Source organism: Brachyistius frenatus, unplaced genomic scaffold (assembly GCF_029030835.1).
Source record: "Brachyistius frenatus isolate BFR_SWC_R1_liver_20210118 unplaced genomic scaffold, ASM2903083v1 Contig_99, whole genome shotgun sequence".
Classification (NCBI taxonomy): domain Eukaryota; kingdom Metazoa; phylum Chordata; class Actinopteri; family Embiotocidae; genus Brachyistius; species Brachyistius frenatus.
This window is the reverse complement of record NW_027210698.1, coordinates 653,360-680,915: the sequence shown is the minus strand read 5'-3', so window position 1 is coordinate 680,915 and position 27,556 is coordinate 653,360. Positions and strand designations below refer to the sequence as shown.

The 27,556-nt window shown below is 42.6% G+C and overlaps 1 protein-coding gene across 1 annotated transcript; it reads left to right on the top strand.

The window, feature by feature from the left end:
• Positions 1-634: 634 nt before the first annotated feature.
• rem2 (RAS (RAD and GEM)-like GTP binding 2) lies at positions 635-27,109 on the top strand. Its single transcript, XM_069711356.1, has 5 exons — positions 635-1,120; positions 4,380-4,716; positions 7,032-7,105; positions 16,704-16,881; positions 25,531-27,109. The coding sequence occupies exons 1-5, from the start codon at positions 1,109-1,111 to the stop codon at positions 25,857-25,859; spliced, it is 930 nt and encodes a 309-aa protein (XP_069567457.1). The 5' UTR covers positions 635-1,108; the 3' UTR covers positions 25,860-27,109.
• The last annotated feature ends 447 nt before the right edge of the window (positions 27,110-27,556 follow it).

Below are 27,556 nucleotides of genomic sequence, written 5' to 3'. Positions count from 1 at the left end.
AATTTAAATGGGGTCAATCCAGCAATTTAGTGATGTCCTCATAAGAACAACAGCATGTTTTGTTTGATTTTATACAACTGCCAATTTAGTATAACGAATAAACTTTGCTTCGTGAGTAAACTTGATGAAGTGCCCCTTTAAATCCCATTGCAAACTCACCAGGTCTTCTTTTAATTAACAAATATAGAGTAAACATTATTCAACATCAATATCACTCTGGGTCCTCTTTTACTTGGTAGTGTCAGGCCAGCGCAATACAACCTCATTCGTCTGTCCAGCAGCACTTTGTCCAGGAGGCGTCTCTCTACCTCCCTCTGGCGGCCGCTTCGCCTCACAGCGACAAAACTGCCGTTTTTCTGCCATCAAACCTGAATTAAATTCAACGGGAAAAGCCCCAAAAAGCTGACGTTTGACAAAAGCACATATTTGAAGGAACCAGCAGATCTGGGTTGATATTTACACTGGAGGAACGAAGTGCAGCGCCACTCCTTCAAACCTTGTTCACTAATCCCCCTTCCACCTCCAACCCAACCCGGAGGAAGACTACTATGCTCACTGAAGGACGCGCCCCTCAACAGACACTTTACACACACACACACACACACACACACACACACACACACACAGAGAGAGAGAGAGAGAGAGAGAGAGAGAGAGAGAGAGAGAGAGAGAGAGAGAGAGAGAGAGAGAGAGGTGCAGGTATTAACTGGAGGGGGGCACGGAAGCGCCGTAACTGCCGGCCGCTGGGACACCAAGAGGACAAGGGGTGTGTGTACTGTGGTGCCGATGACTTTCTATCTTCTTCCACCTATAAGAAGTCGAGTGTTTTGCCAAAGGGAGGCGCAGGTGTAGCTTCTCCATCCACCTCCAACCTACTACTACCTATCTCATTTAACATCCAGGCGCCGTGTTTCTCCTCTCAAGTCAGCAGTGGGAGATTTTACGCGCAGGAGCAGGAAGAATAACATCATGGTAAATGAGTCGTGGTGCGTCCCTTTTGTGCGCCGTGCGTTACCGCCGTGGTGATTGTGACGCCGGGTCTGCAGCCAGCACAGATGACTTGAACCACGCATCACTTGTTCCATAAAGAGAAGACTTGCTGATAACCATGGCTGACCAGGTAAGGAGACACATATTTCCAACCTCCCTCTCAAACCCACCTCGTGCGCTCTGCACAATAGCCGATAATTCAAACACAGACACACTGTGACGCCAGGTAGGCTACACACTCCACGAGATCTAATCAATGTTTGTCTGCAGCACACGTTGGTTTGTCCCACTTACACTATCTCTATGTGGGAATGCAGTTTTGTGTGGAGCATTATTTATCATTACTCCTTGAATATGATTTATTATTACAATTATTATTCATATTATTTATATTATTATCACGCGGACTTTCAGCGTGCCTCTGCTACTCAATAGTGAATTTAAAAGAAACCTCTATGTGCCCTGTAATATTTTACTATATTGGATTTTCTGTCATAGCTCATCATTTTTTGACCCCCATTGTGACATAGTTCAAGGTTCGCTGTGATATTTGTGAATTCTTGTAATAATTAGCAGTGTTACCGTTCTTACAGGTGATCGATACATCACTGTGTGTGTGTGTGTGTGTGTGTGTGTGTGTGTGTGTGTGTGTTTCCTTCTCGGTGGACCATTTAATCCCACATAAAGATTCCACAGATAATAGTAGCCTATTATAAGGAGCTGTGCAGTGGACATGGTTTGGAGGAGTCAAAAGTACACTGAGAAACGAGGCTGCAGCGGGTATGGAAGCGGCGCTGTCATTGTAATTGGGCTGTGAAGATGCAAGAATCAAAACATTGCCTGTAGTATTAATTTTGTATTGTGCGCTGTTGTTTGCCCCAGTTTCTCTACAGCCTGACGAGAGAAAGAGATTAACCCCTGACACTCCGGCTCAGCCCGCGGTCACATTCTCCTGCCTCGCAGCAGACAATAACGGCATGCTTAATTGATTAGCTCGTTCAATTAACCTAATTGAGCAACCTGAGTGATCCTGTGTGAGTAATGTGTTTATTTGTGTGTGTGTGTGTGTGTGTGTGTGTGTGTGTGTGTGTGTGTGTGTGTGTGTGTGTGTGTGTGTGTGTGTGTGTGTGTGTGTGTGTGTGTGTGTGTGTGAGAGAGAGAGACAGACAGCCACATCTCAACTGCCTTTAATAAGAATAATACACAACACTACACTGTTATACACTATACTATACTAAACTATTCTACTGTACTTTACAATAATATACCACTCTATAAAACACTACACTGTTATATACTTTACTATATGAAACAATACAAAACAAAACTATACTATACAACACTACACTCATTTAAACAATTTTATGCAATACCAAACACTATACTGTATTATGCGATACAAAATACAAAACCATACTATAGCCTACTATACTGTACAGTACTGTAATACAAGAAACAAAAACAAAACAAAAGGACACAATACGAAACCATAATATAGCCTACAATACTATTCTATACATTACTATACTACACTGTACTTAACCTTTTACTACACTAGACAACGCTACAATGTTATATAAACAATACTATACAATACTATCCTATACTATACTATACTACACAATAATACACTGTTCAAAACTATGCAAAATATTTTACACAATACTGTATTGTATCATGCATTAATACAGCATTAAAGTATATCTACACTATGTTATACAACAAAAACTTACAGATCACTGCACTATAAAATATATTATTGCACATCACATAACAGTATATTGTACTGTACTATTTAAAACTACTCTACAAATGACAAGACTTGACTACACTGCGTTGTTCACTGCAGTGCATCACATTATACTACACAATATTCTACATTACACTGTACTACATACAATACAGACAATATAGAGACCCACTGTAATTTACAGTACATAACAAAATCCAAGACAATATACAACACTAGCTCAGCCATACCATACCATAATACACTACACAACACTATACTTCATTACACAATACTTTACACTCACTGTATTAAAGCTACACTGCATTACACTTTATACTATACTACACTATTTTGTGCTAGATAGATACAGTACTTTTGTACTCTATTTTTACAGTTTATATTCATATTAATGCTTTATTAATGCCACTTATAATACATTATTTAAAGGATGCCATGAAAACAAAGCAGAACTATCCTCATACTATGTAGCTGGAGAGAAAGTTCCCAGTTTATTAGGTACGCCAGTACAATCAGACAATTTAATCCAACCCAATACCAGATCTCTGAGGTAAATCCTCTTTTACTGAAGTTTACAATCTCTTGTTTTTATTGACACTGTGTCAGCCTCTGAATAGGAGATGTGTTCAGCTCAATGTAATTTGAGTGACTGTCCTCTGCGGTGGTGCTGAAATAGATTACATTATATTCTAGTGTGCTCCTGTAATTGTGTCAGTCGCCTTTAATTAAATGGCAATACTGTACTTAGCTTTGCCACAGACAGAAACAAAGCCACAGATGCCCAGTGGTGCTGCTAGAGCTAGATTAATTGCTGTATTAATATTGATGAGGGTTGTCTATGGTTGACCTGCTGCAGCTACACACACGGACACTATTACACTCACACACTCTTACCCACACTCAGTTTTCCCACACAAATTTTGCTTTGGAGAAAATGACTGGCAGCCACAGATTCCCCTTTTTATATAACCAGGGATGGAGATAAAGACTTTATGTTTTTGACCTGTTTTCATGTGAATTCGTGCAGCACTCGCTATGTATACACTGTACCGTTAAAGCCACCTGACTGCACTTCTTCCCTCATTACACACAGCTGCATCCTCCCTTTCTCTGTCCCTCCCTTGTGTTTCTTTCTCTGTATACATACCTCCTCTTTCTTTTTCTCGGGTCACCACCTCAATCTCCCTGCTCCCTTATCAACCGGCTGTCCTTAAGCCTCCTTTATCGTCTGTCATTCTTTCAGCAGTATCCTCCTGCTCTATGTCTCCCTCATATTACGACCCCCCCACCCCACCCCACCCCACCCCTCCATCTCCCTCCTCCTATCTTAGTTTTGCCTTCAACGCGCTCTGTGTCTTCTTCAGCATCTTTCTCTTGCACTGCCACGTTTTTGTCTTGACTCCATTGTTATCACCTCCCCTTTCTTTACACACATACCCCCCCCCCCCGGCCCCTCCCACCATTCTCCAGTGACAACTAGAACAGACAGTGTTACAGGTAGATCAGAAGCCTGTTTGCAACTTCAGAACCCTTTTAAAGCCAAGCGTATACATCAGCCAGCAATCCCATATGTTGTCATGCCCAGTGGCACCTTTCTAGACTGAAAACTAAAGTCATTTCTGTCTCAATTTTATTCCAGTACAGTATGTTTCTCACCACGGCGCCCCCCCTCCGGCGAGGGAGCACACCCCTGCCCGTCAAACACCAGCTGCGGAGGGAAGAGGCCGTATCCGAAGACTGCGATTGGATCCCGGGCCTGGAGCACCCTACCACGTTGCCTATCAGTGACACAACGGTGCCTCGGGATGAATCTTTCAGCCAATCGGCTGCTGCCCAGCCGGCTTACCACAGCCATGGCGGGGCACTGAGGATAGTGCTGCTGGGACAGACTGGCGTGGGCAAGTCGTCACTGGCCTTATCTCTGGCCGGGCAGTCGGACCGATCCCTCTCTATAGACTCTGAGACACAAGCATGCGGTAATGGCCTGGACAGGGATTGGTGAAGTGTGTCTGTGTGTGCATGTGCATCTGTGTGAGGAGTGGGAAACCTTATCAAAATGTGTTCAGGGGATTCATTCAGACACTTATTGTGGAGATGAAATTCCGGGAGATCAGCGTACCCTTTCTTCATCTGGCCTTAACATATTTTTCCCCAAACACTGGTTTAGACTTTTTCTCCATTAATGTATTTTAAGTTTGATAAATATGCTCATTTGCTGCCTTGGCGACAGTTATATGAAGAGATTACCACCGTAAATATGTAAAACCAAATATTCTGGAGCTTTTTCCTTGTGCATAAAGGCACTAGGAAAAGACAAAAATAGCTAGCTTCAATCTTTCCAGAAAAAAAACCCTTCTATACCTTGTCAGTTTAATAGGTACAAAAAACTAAGTGTAAAACCAATTTTTTGTTTTACGGTTCTGTTCCCAGATTTCTTGTCAGCTATACTGCCAGATATATAGGCTTAAAAGTTTCAGTTTGTCCCACTATTTATGACAAGCTAACCAGCTTGTAGCTTTAGTTTCAAATTGAGTTATTTATAGACATTAGACAGACTGGTAGGTTGATCTCTTGTGTTATCATTGGACTAATCCATGCTGGCTGTTTCCCTTCAGCTAGATTTTATGCTAAACTAAAATAAGCATTTGCTAGTTGTCACCTAAAGACATGCGAGCGAGTCTGAATCTGCTCAGCTACACTACAGTTATTGGCTTTCTTACTATTGGGCTTATTTTCCCTTTGGGTATACATCACATTAAAGCTGCTAAAAAACAGTCTTGATGTCCTTCTCCCTTCCCTGTGGCCTCTGTCAGTCAGTAGGTTTATCTGTCACACATATCACCGTAACATCCATGATAATCAGCTCTGGTCCTCAACCCTTCGACCAGCCAATCCACAAGTCAGTATCACTAAGAGGCGACTGCTCTCCCTCATGCATAACACCGACTCGCCCCTGATGCACGACATACAGTATTCATTACTGCCCATGTTGTGTACTTGGATTCATGCATCATAAATGGACAGGAAAATCGCTTTCATCCGAGGAGCTCGAACATGTTTCCACAATGCCGCCATCATTATGCAGGGGAACTTAACTGGAGTGGCAAATTATTCTATGAGCCACACGTCAAAAATACAAAGTGTTAAAAAAAAAAAAAACCACTCTTCAACACCTATTTGATTAACACCTTCTTGATATTTCTGAACAGATGCTCTAGCAGTGTTTCAGCTGTAAGTGGAACAACACCTTACTGACCAATACGTGTCATCGCCAAGTGATCGCTCATCAAAAACAGCATTGATTAACAGCAGGAGATGCTCTTACCTTAAAATAGACATTTCAGTCATCACAGTGGCTTTTCCCATCTTAGTCAAGCAATTTTGACCCACTGTGTATTTTAAAAATACCTCACAATGACAGGGAGTGTAATGGTAGAAAGCTTTAGAAGACAATAGAAGGTTCAATGTTTGATACATGATGTTTTTAACATAATTTATTTTTCTTATAAAAAAAAAATCAGTACAAGCTCTTAAATAAAAAATAAAAAAAACTTTGTCCCTAAATATTATGACTGTCAAGAGTCTACAGTTTTTGTTAACAAATCCCATGAAAAACTAAACTAAATGATCCCAACAACGAGTGGGTCTGTGTGACGTGCTCATCCATTATAATGAACATGGGCTTTGTAGATCACATACTGCACACTGCTTTGCTGCTCTAAATAATTTCTAGTGCAACAAATGAATATAAATCTGCCACAGGAAATAGTTCCAAAACAAGGTATGGCCTAGCCCCTTTAGGATTTGAGTAACGTTTTCTAAAATCTGCAGTACCCAGGAGTTTTAGGATATTACTTTTACTTTTTTGAAAATAAAAATAAATACCTGTTTATGTAGATTTATTTCTCCAGTAAGAGCCATGGAATTTATTGTCGATAACAAAAATATAGAATATCAACAGCCTTATCATTCATACTGGAGTTTAAAAGTGTCAACATGTCCTCATAAAGACGAGTGGTCCCCAAACCCCAGTTATATAAACTCTTCATAGAAACAGATTTGAGGTTTATGGAGTAGGTCAAGGACATGTTTATAAGGCGCTGATTAACTTGTCAACATTTTAAGGCAGCTGCTGAACCTGCTGAAGATTTACTGTCGAGAATATGATTGGTTTTTTTTAACTCAAAAACACAACACCCCCAGTTTTTACTATGAGTATGTGTACTAAGTACTAAGTATGTGCTGCCCTGTTGTGTGTGCTGATGTGTGTGACGTGGGTGTTTGCTTGCAGGTGAGGGCTACGAGTGCACAGTGACAGTGGACGACGAGGACAGCAAACTCATCATTTTTGACAACTGGAAACAGGTGAGTGACCGACTGACTGACAGCTTTGCGCTTCAGTCCTTCTGCCTCGTTTATCTCGTTCAGTTCAGACTGAAGAGTCTTTTCTCACTCTGATGACCTCTTTCTCTCCACACCATCTTTTATATTCTTCCAGTTTTGAATGTCTTTGCCTGTATTTAGGAAAAAAGGAAAGGCCATTTGTTCGCTTTCTGTGTTGGGTAAATAATTTAAGTGTACTCAAGTATGTAGTGAGTTTGCTAATACTTTTGCTGTTACGCATACAAGTGTGTCCTACGGTGTGCAAGAGTACTGTAGGAGCAATTGTGCCGACTGCACTTGAACTCTTTGAAGTTCTCTCATTCAGAAAAGTGGAAATCACTCTTTTGTTAACCGTATTTGTTTCAATTCAAAACTACAGCAGACGAAAAACTTTTTGGCGAAGGCTAAAATTGCTGCCCGCTACGCATCATCAGTCTTTAGAGGGAGTTAATACGACCCCGTGGCGAGGCGTTTTCTAGAAGGAGAGCAAGAGCAAGCCATGGGGGGAGAGCAATAATAGCTCTGTGACACTGAGGACATCATGCAAAATCAAAAAGTATGCAGTTATTAATGCCTATTAATAATGGGATGGAAGAGCACTCTAATTAGTGTGTGGAGAGGATCATCCTCTTCCAGTTGTCCACTGGGCCTTCAGGGGCTCTCCCCTTAAGCTTGAATTATTCACATGTGGCCACATTTAACTCTGAGGATCTCCACAGAAAGCCTGCTCGTTTCCTCACTTTTTCTGGAAGCGTTCTCCTCCCCATCTCACCTCCCAAATTTAACAGCCCGTCCTTCCTGCAGCTGTCATAATCTTCAAATCTCTCCATTTCCCTCTGTGGCTGTTTTTTTTTTTTTTTGGTGGTGCTCGCTCGCCTCATTCCGCTGGTTAAATCTCGCAGAGAGTTAATTACATTTGTTTCTCTGTGCGTGTTAATACAAGGCAGGGCATTAAGGCTGAATCAACAGACGCAGGCCAGCGGGAAACTTGGAACGACTCCAGGGCCGTCAGCAGCGGGGGGAGGGAGACAGAGAGGACTGGACAGCGTCCCACTCTGCAATTCAAGCTCATGTTTTTGTGCTATTTTTTTTGTGTTAATTCCCCTAGATGAGAGTCTATTACATTCACAGTCTACACACTGGATCTAACACACACAGAGAGTCAGGTGCGGATACAGATGTCATCCAGCTGCCTAACACGTGCCCCGGCTTTGAACTGGCACAGCGTTAACCGCCGGTCCCAAGAGGCAGGGCTTCTGGCGTTGTAGCGAGCTGCAAGTGTTCTCCATGGGACAACCCAACCTGCACCCAAGTTACCATAGCAACATGCACAGACATACACTCGCACATACAGGGCTGAATTAATCACGCATGCTCATGCATAAGATCATGCTAGAACAGTCAGCATCCGACAACGTCGGCTGTGGGGCTTCATCCGTTCTTCGGCCAGCCCCATCCGTGCCTCATTGCTCCCCTGCGATATAAACTGCCAAAAAAGATGAAAAACTGTAACATTCACACTTTGCAATTGTTCCTTCGAGGGCTTCTTGGTTTGACTCACAGCTGATTGACACATGACGGTCTAGCTGGAGCTGCAATTTACCCCCCAACTGCAGAGCAGGGAGCGGTGCACAGCAAACCACAGGGAGAGCTTACTGTAAGTGGATAGACCGGTGAATGTACACAGACTGGACTGAGTGTGTGTGTGTGTGTGTGTGTGTGTGTGTGTGTGTGTGTGTGTGTGTGTGTGTGTGTGTGTGTGTGTGTGTGTGTGTGTGTGTGTGTGTGTGTGTGTGTGTGTGTGTGCGCATGCTGCTCCGGCATGGTCAAGTGTGTAAACCACACCAGCATACACACACACAGAAGGCTGAGAGTCTGCTCAGCCAGAAGCTGTGACGTTGTGAATGTCGTTGACGTCATGGGGGTAGTATGCTTTAAATAAGTCATCCATGTGCCAAAAATAGAAACCGTGGCACACTTGGCCTTGACCTAGCCAGCTCGTCCCGACCCCTGCCTTTACACTGACACTGGCTGTTGCTGATGTGTGCCGGGTTCGGTATGTCCGGGCCCAGGTGGGCCTCCTCACCCTCTTCTCGAACATGCATGTCTGAAATTATTTGTTGCTCGAGTCAGTCTTTGGGTTTCCATTATTATTTGACAGCTTGACATTAAAATATTTATCACAGACAACCAAAAGGTGCAGGCATGGAAGAAATGTAGGCCAATGATGTATATATGTGTATTTATCAGCGTGCAGTGAGGATGATTCACTGCTGCCCTTTCAGGAATGGATCCTTTATTATGTTAAAGCCCATCAGAGAAAAGGTGTCAGGATGTAATTTTGAGGAAGATAATTACTGCTTGATCACATTTCTGTGCTCAATTGGGAGGAAAGAAAAGCATCATTCGTCCCACCAGTTCTTGGAACAGGAGGAAAGAACTCCCTGGACATTTTTCTCTTTCCTGCTGTTCTACAGTCTTATGAGAGTCGTTCTGAACTATTTACAATTTCTCATTTCTTAAATTGCCCTAATCCACGTAAACTATTGTACCTGAGCAGTTTTGTTTGTTTTAGTGTCTGCTGGGATTCACTGCTCAATTTATTGGTGGAGAAAAAGTCTGTGTGAAGCAAAATCAAGTAGCAGAAAAAGCTCAGTTGAAATCCAATAAGTAAAGTAATAAGGGACAAATATCAAAATCCTATTACAACTTTAAATGGAATCTTTGAGAACAGGTGGAATAGAGATAGAAACTAATATCCATTACAGAATACATTCATTTTCTTGAAAGTAGTCTGACTTAATAAACATAGTCAACTACTGAAGGGATTATGACATATATTTAGGTCGAGACAACATCAATCCTGTGTGCACTTGGCTTAAATATTTTATAATTTTTTTTAAGCATCTTTTGTTACAACAGCAGATCCTATCTTATTTTCTGACTGCATCCACTCACTAACACTGCAAATGCAAATAGGCTAATCAGAGCTTTATGGTAGTGTTGTGTCGGTAACTTTTGTGCAAAGGAACATGAATCAATATCTCTTGCTTACTCACTCGCCTGTCTCGTAAATATATCTGTGGCAAAGCAACATAATTCTGATTGGCTGTGGTGCATATATTTCTCTTGGGCCCCTCCCCTCGCATTTCCCAGCTACATTCAGTAATGATGTGGTCATCCCTGGTCATTGGTGCCTGAGTACTTGTGTGTGTGTGTGTGTGTGTGTGTGTGTGTGTGTGTGTGTGTGTGTGTGTGTGTGTGTGTGTGTGTGTGTGTGTGTGTGTGTGTGTGTGTGTGTGTGCGTGCAGATGTGTGTTTGAGCTATCCAGTGAAGGCCAGATGGCCTCAGTAATATATTTCCTTAGGGAAGTATTGTCTCTGTGCAGCACAAACTAAGTAAGAGGAAAAAGACCAAACCCACTAACTCAGCACTCCGTCTGCGCCAAACTTCGTCATCCCATTATCAGATTTTGACTTAACTATAGAGCAAGGTGCTCCTTTGCCTCGTCTTCTTGCTACGGCCCCTCCCTCCTCTTCCCTAATTTTTCCTGTCTTTTTTCAGTCCCCTCATTCATCACCCGGCATCTTTATCGATCTGCCTGCTCTTTAATTTTTCTCCGACAGCCGCTCGGACAGTCAGATAGAATACAAGCCAAAGAGGCCGATGTGTGCAAAGAACGTGTTTGCTTTTGATAAAGCCAAACGGTATGATGTATTTATCTGTGCATGTGAGCGCCCTCCGCGCATGTTTGTGCAAGCAGGTGGGGATGTGTTTGACCTTTTGTTTCCATGTAAAGGCCCTAAGCTGCTTTGCTCATGTACCTTGTTCTGCTCACGACTGTAGGGGCCATTGGATTGCAGTCGCTCGGGGTCTATGTTCCCGTCGGTGAGGAACATGTTGTATCATGAGGAATACACACACACACACACACACACACACACACACACACACACACACACACACACACACACACACACACACACACACACACACACACACACACACACACAAGCTCACGCACTGAACCCAAAACAGGACCAAATGCTTCATCCCACCATGGGAAGGAATAATGGTTTGAGTGTTCGCAGAGCCACAACATGTTATGCAAATGTGTCTGATAAGTGATTCACTGTCCTCACTATTAATGGTTGCTGATGCAGTGTGGAGCTCCAGCAGGTGTGTGAGTGTTTTTTTTTTAGAATGCATGCTAATGTGTGTGTATGCACACGTGTATCGTTTTTGTAAAAAGCTGGTAAGGCAAATTAAAATTCAGATGCTTTCCCATTTAGTGATGCGGTAGCCTGTTATTGCCAGACTGTGTAAATGTATGCGTCTGGGTACGCTCCGTAGGGAATCGTCTGCAGTTGTTGCAGCGGTGGCAGACTTCAGCCGAAACTCTGCCACCACTACAGCTCCATTTAGATAAAAACGCTCGACTTCACCATCATCACTCTTAACCACTGACACTTGTCGCTGATTGCTCCGCCCTTCAGAGTGCCTGCATGAACAATAATACGAGCAGGGTTTCCAGACTGCAATCACAGTAAAAATTGTGAGCAATAGTCTGGCGGAGCATAATGAGACAAGTCAATATTTGATCCTCTTTTGAAGCAAACAAAAATTGCTTACAAATTTCAATTTATTGTTTCATTTGTTTGAGTATATCACTTGTATTAATGTTTTGAAGAATGGTCTAAACAGATACATATATGTCACTGATGGGATTGCTTCAGTACTATCTAGTATTAAAAAAATGCCTTTTTACTCAGTACACATACACAACAGTGTGTTTTTGTTTTTAAACACGTACGACCATTTTTATTCGTATATACGACGGTGTATGGTCAAGGGATAGCTTCCATGTGAGGTGTTTAGGGAACATTGGTAAATTGTAGCATCTAATGATAGCTTGCTTGTGAGGCGTTTGGAGGACCCTTCTAAACTGCATGAAAGCAAATTCTCTCCTCTGTAATAAGTAATGATTTGATTGGATTCTATTATGCTGGTATCGGAAAAAAGTATTGTTTAGGAACTGGTATGGAAGTCAAGGTATCATACCGGTATCGAACATTTTTAAATGTCAGCAAGCCCCTGGGTCAGATGTTCGAGAAAGTAAAAAAAAACTGACAACTTCCATGGGGTGTACTCATTTCTTCAGATGACTTTATATAAATAGCAGGTTTTTTTCACCACAACTCCTCTGACAGATTTGCGAACCTTAGCTTCAGCTTCTCCTTGCAGCTAAGCTTCTCTTCAGGGAGAAGCCATGACAAGTCTCCCTTAAAAAAACAAACAAAAACAAAACACTTCTATATGGTGCACTGATCAAAACAGGGCTGCAAACCATGCTTTCTTTCAGGTTTTATTGGATGTGTTTTTCTTATCTGCATCTCTGCCAGGAACAGGAAATGTGGAAAAATTAAGTCTGAGAAAGACTGGCCTTTTTAAGGTTTTTAGAACAGATAATAATGTCTGCTTCTATTATGAGCTTTCTCGTTTAGAAAATTTGCCATTTAGTGTATATAGACAAGACTGATTTCCCCATTTGACTTCGTTCATTAGAGGTTCACATAAACGTATACATCTCAGTTCGTATTGCTACCAATTTGTGTTTATATTATTGTAATGGCCTCACATTCTATAATTCATGAAACTGAAGCTATCAGTAAGATAGATAGTAATACACACTCAGGAATGATGGGCAACAGCATGAAGCCTGTGGAGCAGTCAAATGAAGATGTAGCCCAAAGCAGCAATTGCCAATCTTAAAAAATAAGACTATCTAAAAAGATTCCCATAATGAATTAGATGTTAAACCTCAAAAAGCAGTATGTGTTGGTGCAGTGAGGTTTCCCATGTAGGCGGGTAGTCGTAGTGTCCTCGGGTTCTCAGTCACATCGAGTCAGATCCAACACTCGGTCCTCCCCAGTTTGTCCAAGTATAGTTACTCCTGTTTCCAAATAAACAAGATGGCCAAACGGTCAAAATGCCAGACTGCAGGCTTTGAAATGTCAGTTCACAAACCAATGGTTGATGTTACGGTCGGGTGCTGCTTAGTTTTAAGGTAATTAAAGCAAAATTGTTCTCAGTTTCAGGTGACTATACACTAATAAAAACATACTAATGAATATTACACACAGTCAACCTTTAACTGGAATTCGGGAGCCTACATCAAGAAAAACAACCAAAGTATCAGACTGTACATTTCTCCACATACTTTTAACCAATTAGTGTCATAAGATGAAGACTGTACAAAAATATGTCAGTCAAGTAAAACCTTTCCTTCATTATTAAGAGGATTTCATTCATATTTAGCTGAATTCCCGGTAAGTACCGTGTGTGTTTGCGGATAATTTGAATATTGCTGTATGCGGGCTCTGCTTTTTGTCTTTGTTAGTCCATCTGGAGATGTGTATGGGAGGAGTAGGTATTGACAGATGGCCGACTCTCCGTGAACAGAGAGGAGCTGCTTAATCGAGAGAAAAAGGAGAGAGGGGGAGAGTTGGCACTGTCCTGAGTTGCTCTTGCTCTGCCTCCGTTTGATTAGAGGTGTATTTACTCCGTCACAGTTTTCCTCTCGGAGAACTCCATCACGCTCCTAATCGATGTCCACTCTGTGTTTGTACTCTTTTGCTGACAAAGATTAGTGTCTCCGTCTCTCTTTCTCTGTCTTCCTGTTTCCATTCTTCCTCCTCATCCCTCGATCAGCTGGTGACAGGTGGCCGGCGGCTCCCTCCCCTCTTCATTTCTCCTCTGCTTGTCTCTTCCTGTGCTCTGTCAAACAGGGCCAAGGCGCTCCCCATGAATTTCCTACTCACTGGTCTGATCCGACGGTTTACGACCGAGCGAGACGATGTGAATTTTTCAGGCGTGTGAAACTCTCCGGAGGGCGGGACTTTACCTCTCGGGCGGTGGATGTAGGGCGAGGGCGTCCACACACACGGGCCGAAGCTGGGGGGGCAGATTGGGTTATCTGTTGGGAATAATGTGTTTTTATAGCGATGCTGTCACCTTTGTTGACGGCTTCGGAGGCCTGTTTCCAATGATAATTCAACTGAATTATTTATTTGTGCGAGTCTGTTGGTTAGGATTTTGCCATGTTCTAATAAAATGAAATGAAAAGTGATAGATTTAAGGTTAAACCAACCCTCGAATAAAATACCCTCAGTTTACAGTCAAGCCAATAGAGAAGGCTCCAAGCAGACCGTCATAGAAACTTAATTTTGTGGGACTGCTCCATAAGCAGTGAGCAGAAATACTTGAGTACAGTGAGCAGATTTGATCCATTTTATTTATTTGTATTTATTGTCACAGTCTGTGCTTCTTCGCAGACAAGCTAACTAGATTTAAAACAGAAGCTCCTCCATGTCTTCTAATTTTATAATGCCCTGTATCATCGAGGTAACCTCGAGAACGGGACTTTGACTGGCATCACACTGTGTGAGTCTGGTCTCAGGTTTCTGTCTTTGGGAGAAAAATAGTTTGTATTGATTGTGTTCATCCAACTTAAGATAAAATGTCTTTTGTTTTAACCTCTTCAACCCCACAGGAACATTCAAAAATCTATCATTAGACACTCGTGCTACTGTGGAGAAGCAACGCCAAACCCACAGAACGTAAGAACTTAAGGGAAGGTTTAATTAGATCATGTGTAGAAATATTTAGGGACAGTTATAATTTTTTTTTATGGGAAACGAGGCCATTTTAAAGTAGCATTGATTTTCTAAAACCATGTGGCAACCCATTGTGACGTCACCTAGTGGCTTCTGAATTGTTGTTTTGAAGCCTCCGGTTTGCCATTTTGGCCGTTGCCATTTAGTTTTTAGAAGCCAGAAGCGACTATATTTGGACAAAATCCTGATTGCATCCCAGGCATGTCAATCAAGCCAAGACAAGCGCCCAAATATACCGCTCAGAAGGACCTGAAAGACTGATTTTAGCTAATGAAACTGTAATGACTTGTGGCAAAAATGTATTTACTTTGTTTTACATGAGAAGTTTACACTAATTTAATTGAAAGTCTATTGGAGGCAGTTATTTTGGAGTCAGCCTCTAGTGTCCTGCAGTGGTATTACACTTTAAGGGACTTTTACATTGGCTTCAATTTATAGACCCAGATTTTACACCCATTTTCATAATTTAAAAAAAAAAAAAAAAATTACAATCTATGACAGAAATTCACTGCAGTACTCAGGGAGGTTGCACTTTTGGGAATAACCCTTTGTGAGTTTTTCAGTACAAGCCACCCCTTTTACATTACACATATCAGTGCATAGCCTACAACTACAATACCAAAGAGGACCGTCTCATGAAATACAAAATGAATACATTTTTTTCCACCAGACATTTTGGTGGTGTTTGCTAAAGTTACTTCTTCTTATTTTTCTGGCAGGCCATCAGAAAAGAATCCCATCCTAATCAGAAAACAAGCCTCAAAAAGCCCTGTACTTGGGTGGGGGGGGGGGGGTCTGTTTGATTGACAGGCCAGTAGTGCAGCCAGGTTTCCACTATCAGTTTTGCGGTCTTAGGTTTGAAGGTTTTCCGGCTAGTTGCTAACGTTACCTATCTGTTTGATAACATCTCTGGGCTCCCGTCAGGCATGACACCTTTTCCATTACTCATACTTGTTTGACCTATTGTTCAAACAGAACATTTGTATCAGTGCATCTTTAATGAATGCCATGACCGCAGAGTCAGACTTCAGTCACCTCATTTTACTCTGCGGTTCGCAACCACAGGGAATTCTTTTCACTAAACCCTGAGCCAAATGGGATCTAAATCCCTCAACACACAGCATGTCTTTGACTGATGTAAGGTTGATAAGATATTATGATTTGAGGACTGTGTAAAATAATCAGGTCAACAAGTGATCAGCTGGGAAGGATTTGGCCATGAATTCTTCTTGGATATGATCTCTTAAGCTGGCTTCCAGATTGTTTGGCTTGATCTTTACTCTTCATTAAAAATCCAAAATCCACAAGCAAATACAAATGTACAGAAGAAGGAACTTTGCCATGACCCATTTTGCACCCACGAACCACCTTCAGATCAGCGTAGACGTGGCTGACTGACTCAGGGAGAGAAAGCGAGAGAGGACAAAGATGGTCCCAGGCAGTTACAAGCTGCTGTTTCTGCTCAAACCACTCGAGCTAATTGAGCCTCAGTGACAGGAAGCCCCGACGGGACGTTGGTGGTCACTGTTAAAAGGGTCAGGATATTCAAAGTGAAGCGTGACGTGCTCACAATCAAGTCGAGCAAAGCCTCTTCTGCTCTGCATCCCCTCATGGGACAGCGATAAAGATTGGAGTGCTGCCTGCTTGGCTTTAGCACTGATGTCTTTTCAATGGCTGTGCACCAACACACAAACTGGCACTTGAGAAGGAGTTGAATAATGTTGTTCAAGGACAAGTTGTCAATTTGTGGATGACATTCAAGGTGGCGGTAACGTGCTGCAGCTACCTGACATTCCACACGTCCAGCTGTCACCACGTCTGTCCTTCAGGTGCGCATACCTAATCAGCTCCACCAAGGTGTTGCATAATACATGTGTGTGTCGGTGTGTGTTTGTATCCCCAGGACCTGTCCACTCTGCAGTGTGATGTGTGTATCCTGGTCTTCTCAGTGACTGACAGGCGAAGTTTCCACCGCACCGCCCAGCTCCGCCTCCTCCTCAGGGAGTCTCAGCCACACATGCCGATCATCCTGGTGGGCAACAAGAGCGACCTTGTCCGCTCCCGTGAAATCAGCTCAGAGGGTAGGTAGAAGGAAGGACGCTGGTCTGTAACGTAACCTGTCACACATGCACGCAATTGTTTGCCGAACCCTTCTTAGTGGTTTATTTGATCATAGCGTTCAAACATTAGCAGGAAGGACTGTGATCATCTGTTCTAATATTAGCTGCAGACATTAGCAACGAGCTTGTTATTGAGAGTATTACTCTAACTTCACTTCCAAAATCAAAGGTAAACACATTTTGTGGGGTTATTGACATCAAAAGAAAAAAACAACAACTCTGTTCACACAAGTTAATACATTATTTTCTCCCCACTGTGTGTAAGATCTAAGCTCACATTGTGTCCAGGGTCTGAAAAATATGGTGCGTTGCTGCCTGAACGCACCAGAATGATGCTCAGCCCCTTTTTTTCTTTTCTCCGTGCAAGGAAATAGAAATAGTTCCAAACTTCTTGATACGCTCCCTTTTTCCCCGTTAAATTTACTACCTTAGTCGTACGTTAGTATACATTCAACCTTCCTATGTCTGTTTCAAATTAAAAAGCCCTCTTTTAGAAGACAGAAACTAATTTCTTAACAAGGTTTTCTTTGTGAAACACTGGCAGATAGCTGTTAGGACTGAAATTTGACAATAAGACAATAAGATAAGAGACTTATATTGATAACCTAATTGAATTAAAACGATGGAAATATATCTGATTGACCAATGTATGTAAACTTGCCATTGTAGGAAGTGGTTAAACAAGAGTGGTCAGAAAAGAGCCACAGATGAACCGTGCATGTGCTTGTGCGTGCACGTCACATCTGTGCTCTGGATGCTATGTCATAATACAGAGCCAAATTTGTGACATCCCTAGTTTCTGTAATTCAATGCAATTTTTTTCTTCAGTGTTTGTTTCAGAGACCTATTTGAAAAAGAGTATTTTCCTCAAGTTGACTGTCAGTGTTCTCAGACTAAATTGAAATCAACTACAGTTGTTTGTGGTAAACATCGATTACTTTGTGAGAACAAAAACAACTAATCTCCAATGAAAATGTGGAACACATTTCACTATAATCACCAAAGCCCTTTTTTTAAATTTTTCTTCCAGTTTTTTAATTGTAATCTCTGCATTTGCTGCCCACTGACCTGCTGTTGTCACTGACATAACTGACCTAGTTTAGACTCAGACTCACCCTCATTTGTTGAACCGTGACGTCTCTGCCTATAAGGGCTTATGGGAAATGGTGCTTGTTAATGGCCACTAAAAACAACAATATTAGATAAACTAGATTGTAAACCAATGACCTGTTGTTTTCAAAATTTACTAAGAAATGCTGTCACTGTTATCCGAACCGACGGCATACTGTACGTGCCGTCCAACAACAGCATGCTGGACAGGCATAGCAACGGTAACTAAGTTGGACAGGGCTTAGCAAGCAGTCTGTTTGCATCTGCCCAGACACAAGCAGTGGCAAACAAACCTCAGGTTTCTGGGTGAATGATGCAGGAACCGAAACACACAAGAAAGATTTGAAAGCACGCTCTTGGTTGCCTCCCTTTAATGCCTTTCAAGCAGCTCTCCAAACTGAATTTCTAATAGAAAATGTTCTTATTCTGGTTATAATGGATACCAGTGCCTAAATGCCCTGAATGCAGGCACAAACACGCACACATAAAAACATACACACACATTCCCCCAAGAGAACAATGGTAGTGGGCTTTGTCCAATTACTCATCTATCCCTCATCTTACCCTCTTTTCTGTCATGGCTCATCCGTCCCTCAGCCTCGCTGTTTTACCATGAATATTTCTCTGGGCCGACATCATCTCCATTAGAAGGGCTCTTGGGGGGGTCTATCTTTGATCAGCAAAATCAGTTTGTTCACTGTTTACAATATGCAGGGACAAATGCTCCATGGTAAACTCCTCATGGGAAGAATATCCTATAATTGTGGTGGGCTTTCACTCCGTCTGTAAAAGCTACTTCCCCCAACTAGGACACATAAATAATTCATTTGTCATATAACAAATTAAAGTGGCATGTGTAATCCCTGTGTGCCAAATAATTGAATTAATTAGGTGGAATATACCTTTATTGTGAAGGGTTATCAAGTAAATATCATAACATGTCATAAAATATGTATGTGAGCATGTGTTGGAGCTGCTTTGGTGCGACAACCACAACCAATGAATAAATCCTACAGATCGAAGAGTTCACTTTACTTTAATAAATATCACTGCTGGGCAGCAAGCCTTGCACACTTTTTAAAATGTTTTGCATGCAACTCTGAGGCAAAGCCTTGGCGAAAGAAGTTCACTGAAGAAGAAAGACACACTTCTGCACTGAATCCATTTAGTGATGCTAAAAAAAAAAATCCACTGAGCAGAGATCAGACCACAGACAGGTTATGATTTTAACTGGACTTTATGGGTGAATTTCTATGGAGCGCTGCCAGGCCATTATCTGAATTTCATTAATGTTTCAAATAGAAACTGGGAGCAGAGTGGCAGCGAGCTAACGGGAGGAAAGAGTGACAGCAGAATTTGACCTTTATTTGAATTCGTAACTACAGTACATGACTTATACTAGAAATCTAAAACTTCAAAGCCGTCTCTGCAATGTCAGTATATATGCAGCTGGCAAATGTACCCACTGTCTCCGTGTTGCGGGTTTTGTTGTACATCTCTATTGGGATTATCTCCCTCCTTCAGGCCAACGCTCCTCTTCCTATCTTTATGTATGTTCGTTCTCACCATACGTGCACAACTGGCCGACCGCTCGTCTCTCTCCATCTTCTCTCTGCCTGATGTCAGCGAAGTGCTTTCAAAGCCTCTGAAAAGAAGGATGAGAAGAAGTGGAGTGACACGAGGACGGGAGAATGCTGTGTGTGTGTGTGTGTGTGTGTGTGTGTGTGTGTGTGTGTGTGTGTGTGTGTGTGTGTGTGTGTGTGTGTGTGTGTGTGTGTGTGTGTGTGTGTGTGTGTGTGTGTGTGTGTGTGTGTGTGTGAGTAGGCGACTCAATTTGAGAAGATGTATCAAACGCATTGTGCGAGTGTATAGCTGTGTGTGAGTGTGTGCTGGTGGAGATGGGGCTTAGTTTGCTGTCCTTGAAAGAACCACTTCGAGTTCTTACATCAGCAGACGGAGGAGATTTCTTCAAAGGGACGCTACATATAATGAGTGTTACTTCCCATACGTCATTGAGGTGATCTTCACCTCTTTTTGTAATATCTGAAATTTACCAAAAGACCAGAGGTGATTTAACTTGCAGAAAAAAATGAAAGTTTAAATTATAATTCCCAACAAAACTCTGCCTATCCTTCACTTCGGCTTTTAACATGAAAGCAGTTGTGATATGAAGGACCCCTTTAATGTGAAAGGATGGCCTGTCCTGCCAAACCCACTATATACACAAATAATAAAGCTGTGCTAGTCAAGTCAACAGAGTAAATAGGATACTTAAGACCATGACACTCAGAAGAGTTGTTGGAGCAGAAAGCAGAACTAAAAGGAAGAGCCAGGACAAAGCAATCAATTAGACTCCTGATGAAGGAAGACAGGGTGGCATGGTGGTGCAGTGGTTAGCACTATCACCTCACAGCAAGAACATTTGGAGTTTGAGCCTTGGCTGGAGCCTTTCTGTGGGGAGTTTAATGTTCTCCACATGCCTGTATGGGGTCTCTCTGGGAGCTCCGGCTTTCTTCCCCCATCCAAAATCAGGCATGTCAGGTTAATTGGTGATTCTAAATTGCCCGTAGATGTACATGTTGGTTTCTGTCTGTCTTTCTGTGGTGGCCCTGTGATTCACTGGCGACCTGCCCAGGGTGTCCCCCACATTTGGCCAAATTCAGCTGGGATAGGCTCCGGCTCCCCCATGACCCTGTTCAGGATAAAGTTGGTATATACTTTTTACTCCACTGCAAGGCATTACGTGACACTGACACGGTGCCCTCTGGTGGACTGACAGGTGTATTATAGGCTGTATCTCCAGGGTGGTACGTGCAAAGGGTAAAACTGAGAGTCAGTGGAAGTGAGCTTGAAACAGTCTGGGATCAAGGTTTGTGCTTTGCTTTGTTGTGCAAATAAACAGAGGCAGCAAGTGTAGAATTCTTGCACATTGGTGCCTGCATGTCGCTGTCAACTGAAGTTCGGTCAGGCCCTCCTTGGTGTAGACACTTTGATGCAACGAGTGGAAAGGGGGTGCGGGGAGGGAGGCAAGGAATGAATAATGAGAGATGTCTTTATTCAGCATATTCTCTCTTCATAAAAAAAACAAAAACCCAGGAGCATCAATGCGGTCAGCGATATGGAAATGCTCCATCCCTGTTCCCGAGGCGCCTGACAAGTACGCTCTTATGTTCTCTCTGGACGGACCGCATGTATTCTTTCTGATATGTGAGCCTGACAGAGGAAGCTGACTGGCCAGGCCTGAGCAGCTAACATCCCCCTGTCAAGAACCAGAGGCCTGGCTGAGAGTGCTGAAGTCATAAAGTCTATTTATGGCGTGTACGGCGACACTTTTATTCTGCTATCTCTCACCTCCCCCTCTCGCTACATCTCTCTCTCCATCGTTACCACACGGTGATACTGTTACACCGGGAACATATTTATCATTTGGTCAGTATGTGTGGCCCTGCTCCTCGGGGGCTTTGATTAATATGCGCTCTGGCTCCGTTTGCTTAGTCGACATTCGTTGTGTCTGTCCGTTCGACACTCTCCGTCTCCTTCCTCTCCCACTGCATGTTCATTTCATCTGCCATCTTGCCTGTCAGCTCCTCTCAGCATCTCCTTCCTCTTTCCTTGTGACTTTCCTTGTGACTCACTTGTTTCTTCCTATCCATCTTATTGCCTCTCATTTCACTCTCCGTCATTGTCTTTCTCCATCTCCTGTTTCTGTTCTTGTCAGCATAGGTAGAGATCGTTATCTCCCGAGGTCCTCATTTACCTTCCTCTCCTTGTTACCTCGCCACTCTTTCCTTGTTTTTCCATCTAATTTCTTCTCCCCTCTTACCCCTTCCTGACCTACCCTTGTTTCCTCTCCTGTCCTCTTATCTTCTTGTCTTGGCTTCTCTTCTCTTGCTCCTCCTGCCTCTCACCTCTTTACCTCATCAACTGTCCTTTCTTCCTCCTCTGTCCTTATTTCCTCTCCTGTCCTCATTTTCCCTATCTCTTCTCCTTGTCTGCTCACGTCGCCTCCTCATCTCTTCATCTCCTTTTGTTGCCTTTTCCACATTTCCAGCCTTCTTCCCTCTCCTCCACCTGGTTTCCTTTCCCCCTTATCTTCTGGTTTCCATCCTCTACTTTAGCCCCCCCGCCCCCTCCACACACACACACAAACACACACACACACACACACACACACACACACACACACACACACACACACACACACACACACACACACACACACACACACACACACACACACACACACACACACTCTTTTAGCAGGTTATTCAATCAGCTGTCCCAGGTCTAAGTCCTGTTGATCTGATTTGGGATTTGCCTTGTTCCCCCCCACTCTTACTCCTCCCACTAGTAGGTGACTGCAGTGGGTCAACAGCTGCTGCGTGGTTGGATTATTACACGCAGATCAAATCTACTTGTTTTTTATAATGACTGTGTAACTGTCACATATACGTTAATGCCGTAGAAACACAGCCTCCAAAAAGAAAACAGGCTACAGATTTAACTTGATTTAATGGGGTATTAATATTTAGTAAATTATCTTCATGTTTATGACAACAGAGCAAACTCACCATACAGCTGAAAGCACCAGAAAATATTTGTAAGAGGACTTTGAGTTAAGCTGCTCATATCTGACTACAAAGAAAATTCTCAGATTTTTACTTCCTGGATCTTTTTTTCTGAAGATATTTCAGTGAAAATTTTGATGTTCCCTTACTAGCTTTTTCCAGAGCTCTCAGCCACATCCCATGGTCCTCAGTTGATCAGCTGAGGACCAGAAACATGGGAGCTCTACTACTTTGCTCATTCCAAATCCATCCTCTGGTAAAGGACCTTCATCATAAGCTCTGGAAAATGTTAGTGAGGGGACCTTGAGGTAATACAGGGATCTCCAACCAGTAGATCCAATCTACCCGGGAGATCAAGAAGCTCTCAGAGGGAAAAAAAAAAAAAAAAGATTAGAAACCCCTGAGTTAAGATTATCATATCTAACCGTGGAGGTTGATGTGATGATGAAATGGTATCACTTAAGTTTAATTGTTATTAATAGATATGGGGATTTGTCATTGCATCTTGATAACCTGAGTTTTTGAGCATATGTAAATGAGCATTTTATCTGGAAATAAAACATACCAGTACTGTTATTTGTGATCAGTTAATTCCTCTCCTCATGCAGAAATTACAGTAAATACAAATCAAAGTTGATGCAAACTGCAGCACACATTTACAATCAACAGTTTCAGGTCATTGTTTTTATGTTCATGTTTGTTTCAAAGAAAGCTGCGATTCTTTTATTTTCTAATTAATTTCCCAAATCAGAGCTACTCAGGAGACCCTGAGTACTTCTGGCATGTTCAATTTTGAATTACAGCCACATTTTGTTTAATTATATTATTCATTATTGAAGCTTTCAAGTCTTGTTTCATTTGTTTTGTGTTTGTGTAGAGTTTTTCTCTCACTGCAACCAGATAGATTTATCAGTATTTTACCAGGGTATTATTGTGCACTTCAAATCCTTTTTCTAATATTAAAAACTAATATAAAAAAGTATTTAAGAAATCCAGAAATATTTAATCTGGCTGCGATTTGTTCTTGCTGCCATCACTTTGCAGTCACTTCAAGTTCATGCAGCGTGTATTTTATTCAGTTATTATGAATACCAATAGGCTTTAAGAATCTTTTGACTGCACAGCTGCTCGTGAGCTCTCAGATATTGGCTCTGTGCAGAGTGGAGTAAATGCTCAAGTACAGTTGGAAAAAATAAAAAAGCCATTTGAGCTGACAATGAAGGCCATTCGTTACAGAATGATATCAGCTCTCCTTATCATCTCGGCTTGTTTGACCAGGGACAAACAAGCGGTTTCAGGCGAGATACTGAGGCTTGTCAACAACATGCTCAGTCACCTGTTCTTATCCAGGAGAGTCACATTGAGATAGAAACCGTTTCTCCATTTGAGCTGCAGCCAAGAGATTTGAGCTTATGCAACTCAGCTGGTGGCAACAGAAAAGCTGTCCTGCTGCGACTGTCTCGCTCTCTGCTTTTAGATTCACTGGTGACTCTTGATAAATTTGAAATTCACAATTAATTAGAGCTCTAGAGTGTAGTTAAGATTCAAAATGCCGATACAAATGACAAAATCTATCGTGCAGAAATCTTGTTAAAAAATTTGATTAAAAAATCACTAGCAGTAAAAGCAGACATACAGCCGTGTTTGTGCTGCAAATAGTTTATAGACTGAAACTCATCTCTAAAAAAAAATGTTTTTCCAGGAAACAAAACTATTCTGACTCAAGATCTACTTACTAGCCTTTTCCAGAGCTTACAACTGTATTACACAGTCTTCATCAGCAGATGGTGTTTGACCTGTCGTCATAGAGATGGATCTGTTGACATGCAACCTCAGTTGGATTTCATACTCTTTCAGGGCTTTTGGAACACTTTTTTTGAATTTGTAAATAGTCATTTAACAAACAACCCTAACTCAAGGTCCACTTACTTTTTACTTTTAACAATATCCAACCCGTTCTCATTCTAAGGCGTCAAATATTTCTGTTTTGTCATAGCCTGCTGGTGTCTCACAAGGTAATTTAGGTTTAGGAAAAGATCATGCAAGTTACGGCCATGACATTACATAAGTTAAATACGTTATACTTTAAAGAAATATATATCGACTTTTGATTTCCCAATGAGTCCAACACCAGTCGCCCGTTTAAAATTCCCCAAAACGTCCTCTTCAGCACACTTTATCACTCTCTCTACTTCGTCACATGACTTCCTGTCAGGTCACGATGCTGACACTAAAAGGCACCTTAGGTATAGGCCTCTCTGGGACGCTAACAGCTTTGACGAAACGTTAATATTTGATGCCCTGGTAATGAGAACAGGCTGCATTCTCACATGATCTCCATCAGTGGATGCAGGTCGCTCAGAGGCACATCAGCAGATCCACAGATTAACTTGATCTTGATCCACTGATGACGAACATGTAATATTAAAGCTAATTTTTTTTGTTAAACGCCCTATTTCCAAAGTCCAAATTTAACTTTCATGTTTATTAATGAGAAAAAAACAGAATTGTGATACATGTTTAATATAAAAGCAGCATCGTGACACAGCACAATTTCCGAATTTATTTTCCCTGTTTATGACTATTTCTGTTTCATTGTTGAGGCTTTTAGGCCAGATTTCAGGAGCACAGTATACAGTGACGAGAGTACAACGTGAGATGTTGTGGACTGACTCAGTTTGTCACAATTTGGTGTGAAAGGAGTGACACGCACTTCGGAGGCTAATAGGGCCTCTCGAACATGAGTGAGTAAGCTGTGGATTTTAGAGGTATTATCTAGTGGTCACACAGCAGCTGGGTCATTATGCTGCCTTCATGATCTAATGTCTGTAAATTTCAAACTGCTGCCTCTGATTGCCTGCGTGCAGCTGCCTCACTCATTTCAAATGAGTACCAAACAAACAGGAAATAATGTTTTCCTTTCACTCACCAGAGGCCCAGTCCAGCGCCATGATGTTCGACTGCGTCTACCTGGAGCTTTCAGCCTCCTTGGACCACGGCACCAACGAGCTGCTGGAGGCGGCGGTGCGGATGGCGAGGGGCGATTGCGTGGGCCCCGGATGGATGGACGGCGACCCCGGGGCGGGCCGCAGGGAGAGCCTGACGAGCCGTGCCAAGCGCTTCCTGGCCGGGCTGGTGCCGCGCTCGTACGGCCGAGACCGGGAGCGGGACCGGGGCCGCTACCGGGAGATGAGTCGCCACCGGGGCAGCAAGATCCTCCGCCAGAAGTCCCGCTCCTGCCACGACCTCAGTGCACTGTGACACGACACGTCCGTACCACACAGTTACACACTCCACATGCACACAAACACACACCGAAAACAAAACGTACGGGGGAGGGAGGAGGAGGAGGAGAAAAAGAAAAAGAAAAGGGGCTTCAGATGGAGATGAATCAGTGGAGGAAGAAGAAGATGAGGAGGAAGAGTGGGAACAGACATTTAGAGAAAGGGTCAGAGGAGGTGAAAGTGGGAGAAAATGAAGAATAAATAGAGCAGGAATGAGCCCGGATCACAGCACTGAATCTATCAGTGAAAGCAAATTTGAGAGAGAAAAAAAAAGAAACATGAGGAGGTGAGCTTGATTTTCTGCTCCGGCTCGGGTGAATCAGCGAGCACTCATTACCCGATGAGAGCGGGACAGACAATTAGCGGGAGACTTGCATCGAGATGCTGATTTGGAGGCGGCGGGTGGGGTCACCAATAAACACACACCCAAGTAGCACGCACTGACAACGTAGAGGCTGATAGAAGTCTCATGTACATCTGTTATAGACCCTGTTTTATAGCATGCAGAGTAGACGATCTAAGACATGACCCTGTAGGTTTTATAGTTACGTGACCCTGGATTTTACTGTACCCAAGTGGCCAATAGCTAATGCACAATCTACAGTCTCTAGCAATGCCAACTGAAAGGCAGGACTAAATGTATGTATGGAAATGCTCCCTCTCTCTCTGCGCATCTTTCGCCACAGTTTTCCACACTGCATCCACCGGTTATCTGATTTAAAGAAATGTTTATAATGATACCACAGGGATATGTTTCATCTGTGACTTTTCTACAATGTCAAAACATCAGTACCCAAGCCATATTTTTCGCTGAATGCACCATGAGCAACTGACGCAAAGAGCCCTTTACCGTTAGGATATGAAGCACAGGATAAACAGCTATAAGGGAGAAGACCAGACTGAACTCGTCTTCAATTGAAGCTGAGTCATAGAACACGGGGACGCTCTTCAAGCACAGGAGGACAAACAAGAGGAAACCTAATCTACCTGTGGCTGTTTGATGTTTACTTTTTTCTTCCTTTTTACCTACTGGCATTATTACGTGTGTGCTGACTGATTTCTGTGGGTGCTGATGACCCAACAAGAGAACGTTCTGGAAACGTTGTTCCGATATCTCATCAAGCGTGCCGGCGTCACTGACACATCCTCACTTGTTTGTCACCGTCTACTGAGCACTCTCGTCTCTACCACTGAGAATAAAGACTTTTTTTTTTGTTTGACATCCTTTCTGAGTGTCTTGTCATTTTTAAAAAAAAAATTTTTTAAGGCGGCATCATGACATTAATGTCTCTTTACAACTAGGTTGCAAGATAGCATGACAGGTCATCAGATGACTCACAGGTCCTCTGGACAGACGGCCTCTCAACGCTTGTCCCGGCTTACGAGTAAGCAGCAAAAAGATGCAACGTCAACACTGTATGGCTGTAACAAAATATCAGGTTGAAAATAGCCTGAATCAGAGGAGAATCAAGACAAAGCAATACGAGCTGGCTGACTTCAAAATGTATACAGAACCCTACCTACACCCATCCATCCATCCATCCAGCCATCCATCCAGCCATCCATCCGTATAACTACATAGCTATGGGCAGGCAATAAAGAAGATGTTTAATAGTTTAATATACAGACAGACAACCACCCACTCTCTTTCTCCTCTAATAGTATCCACCCATG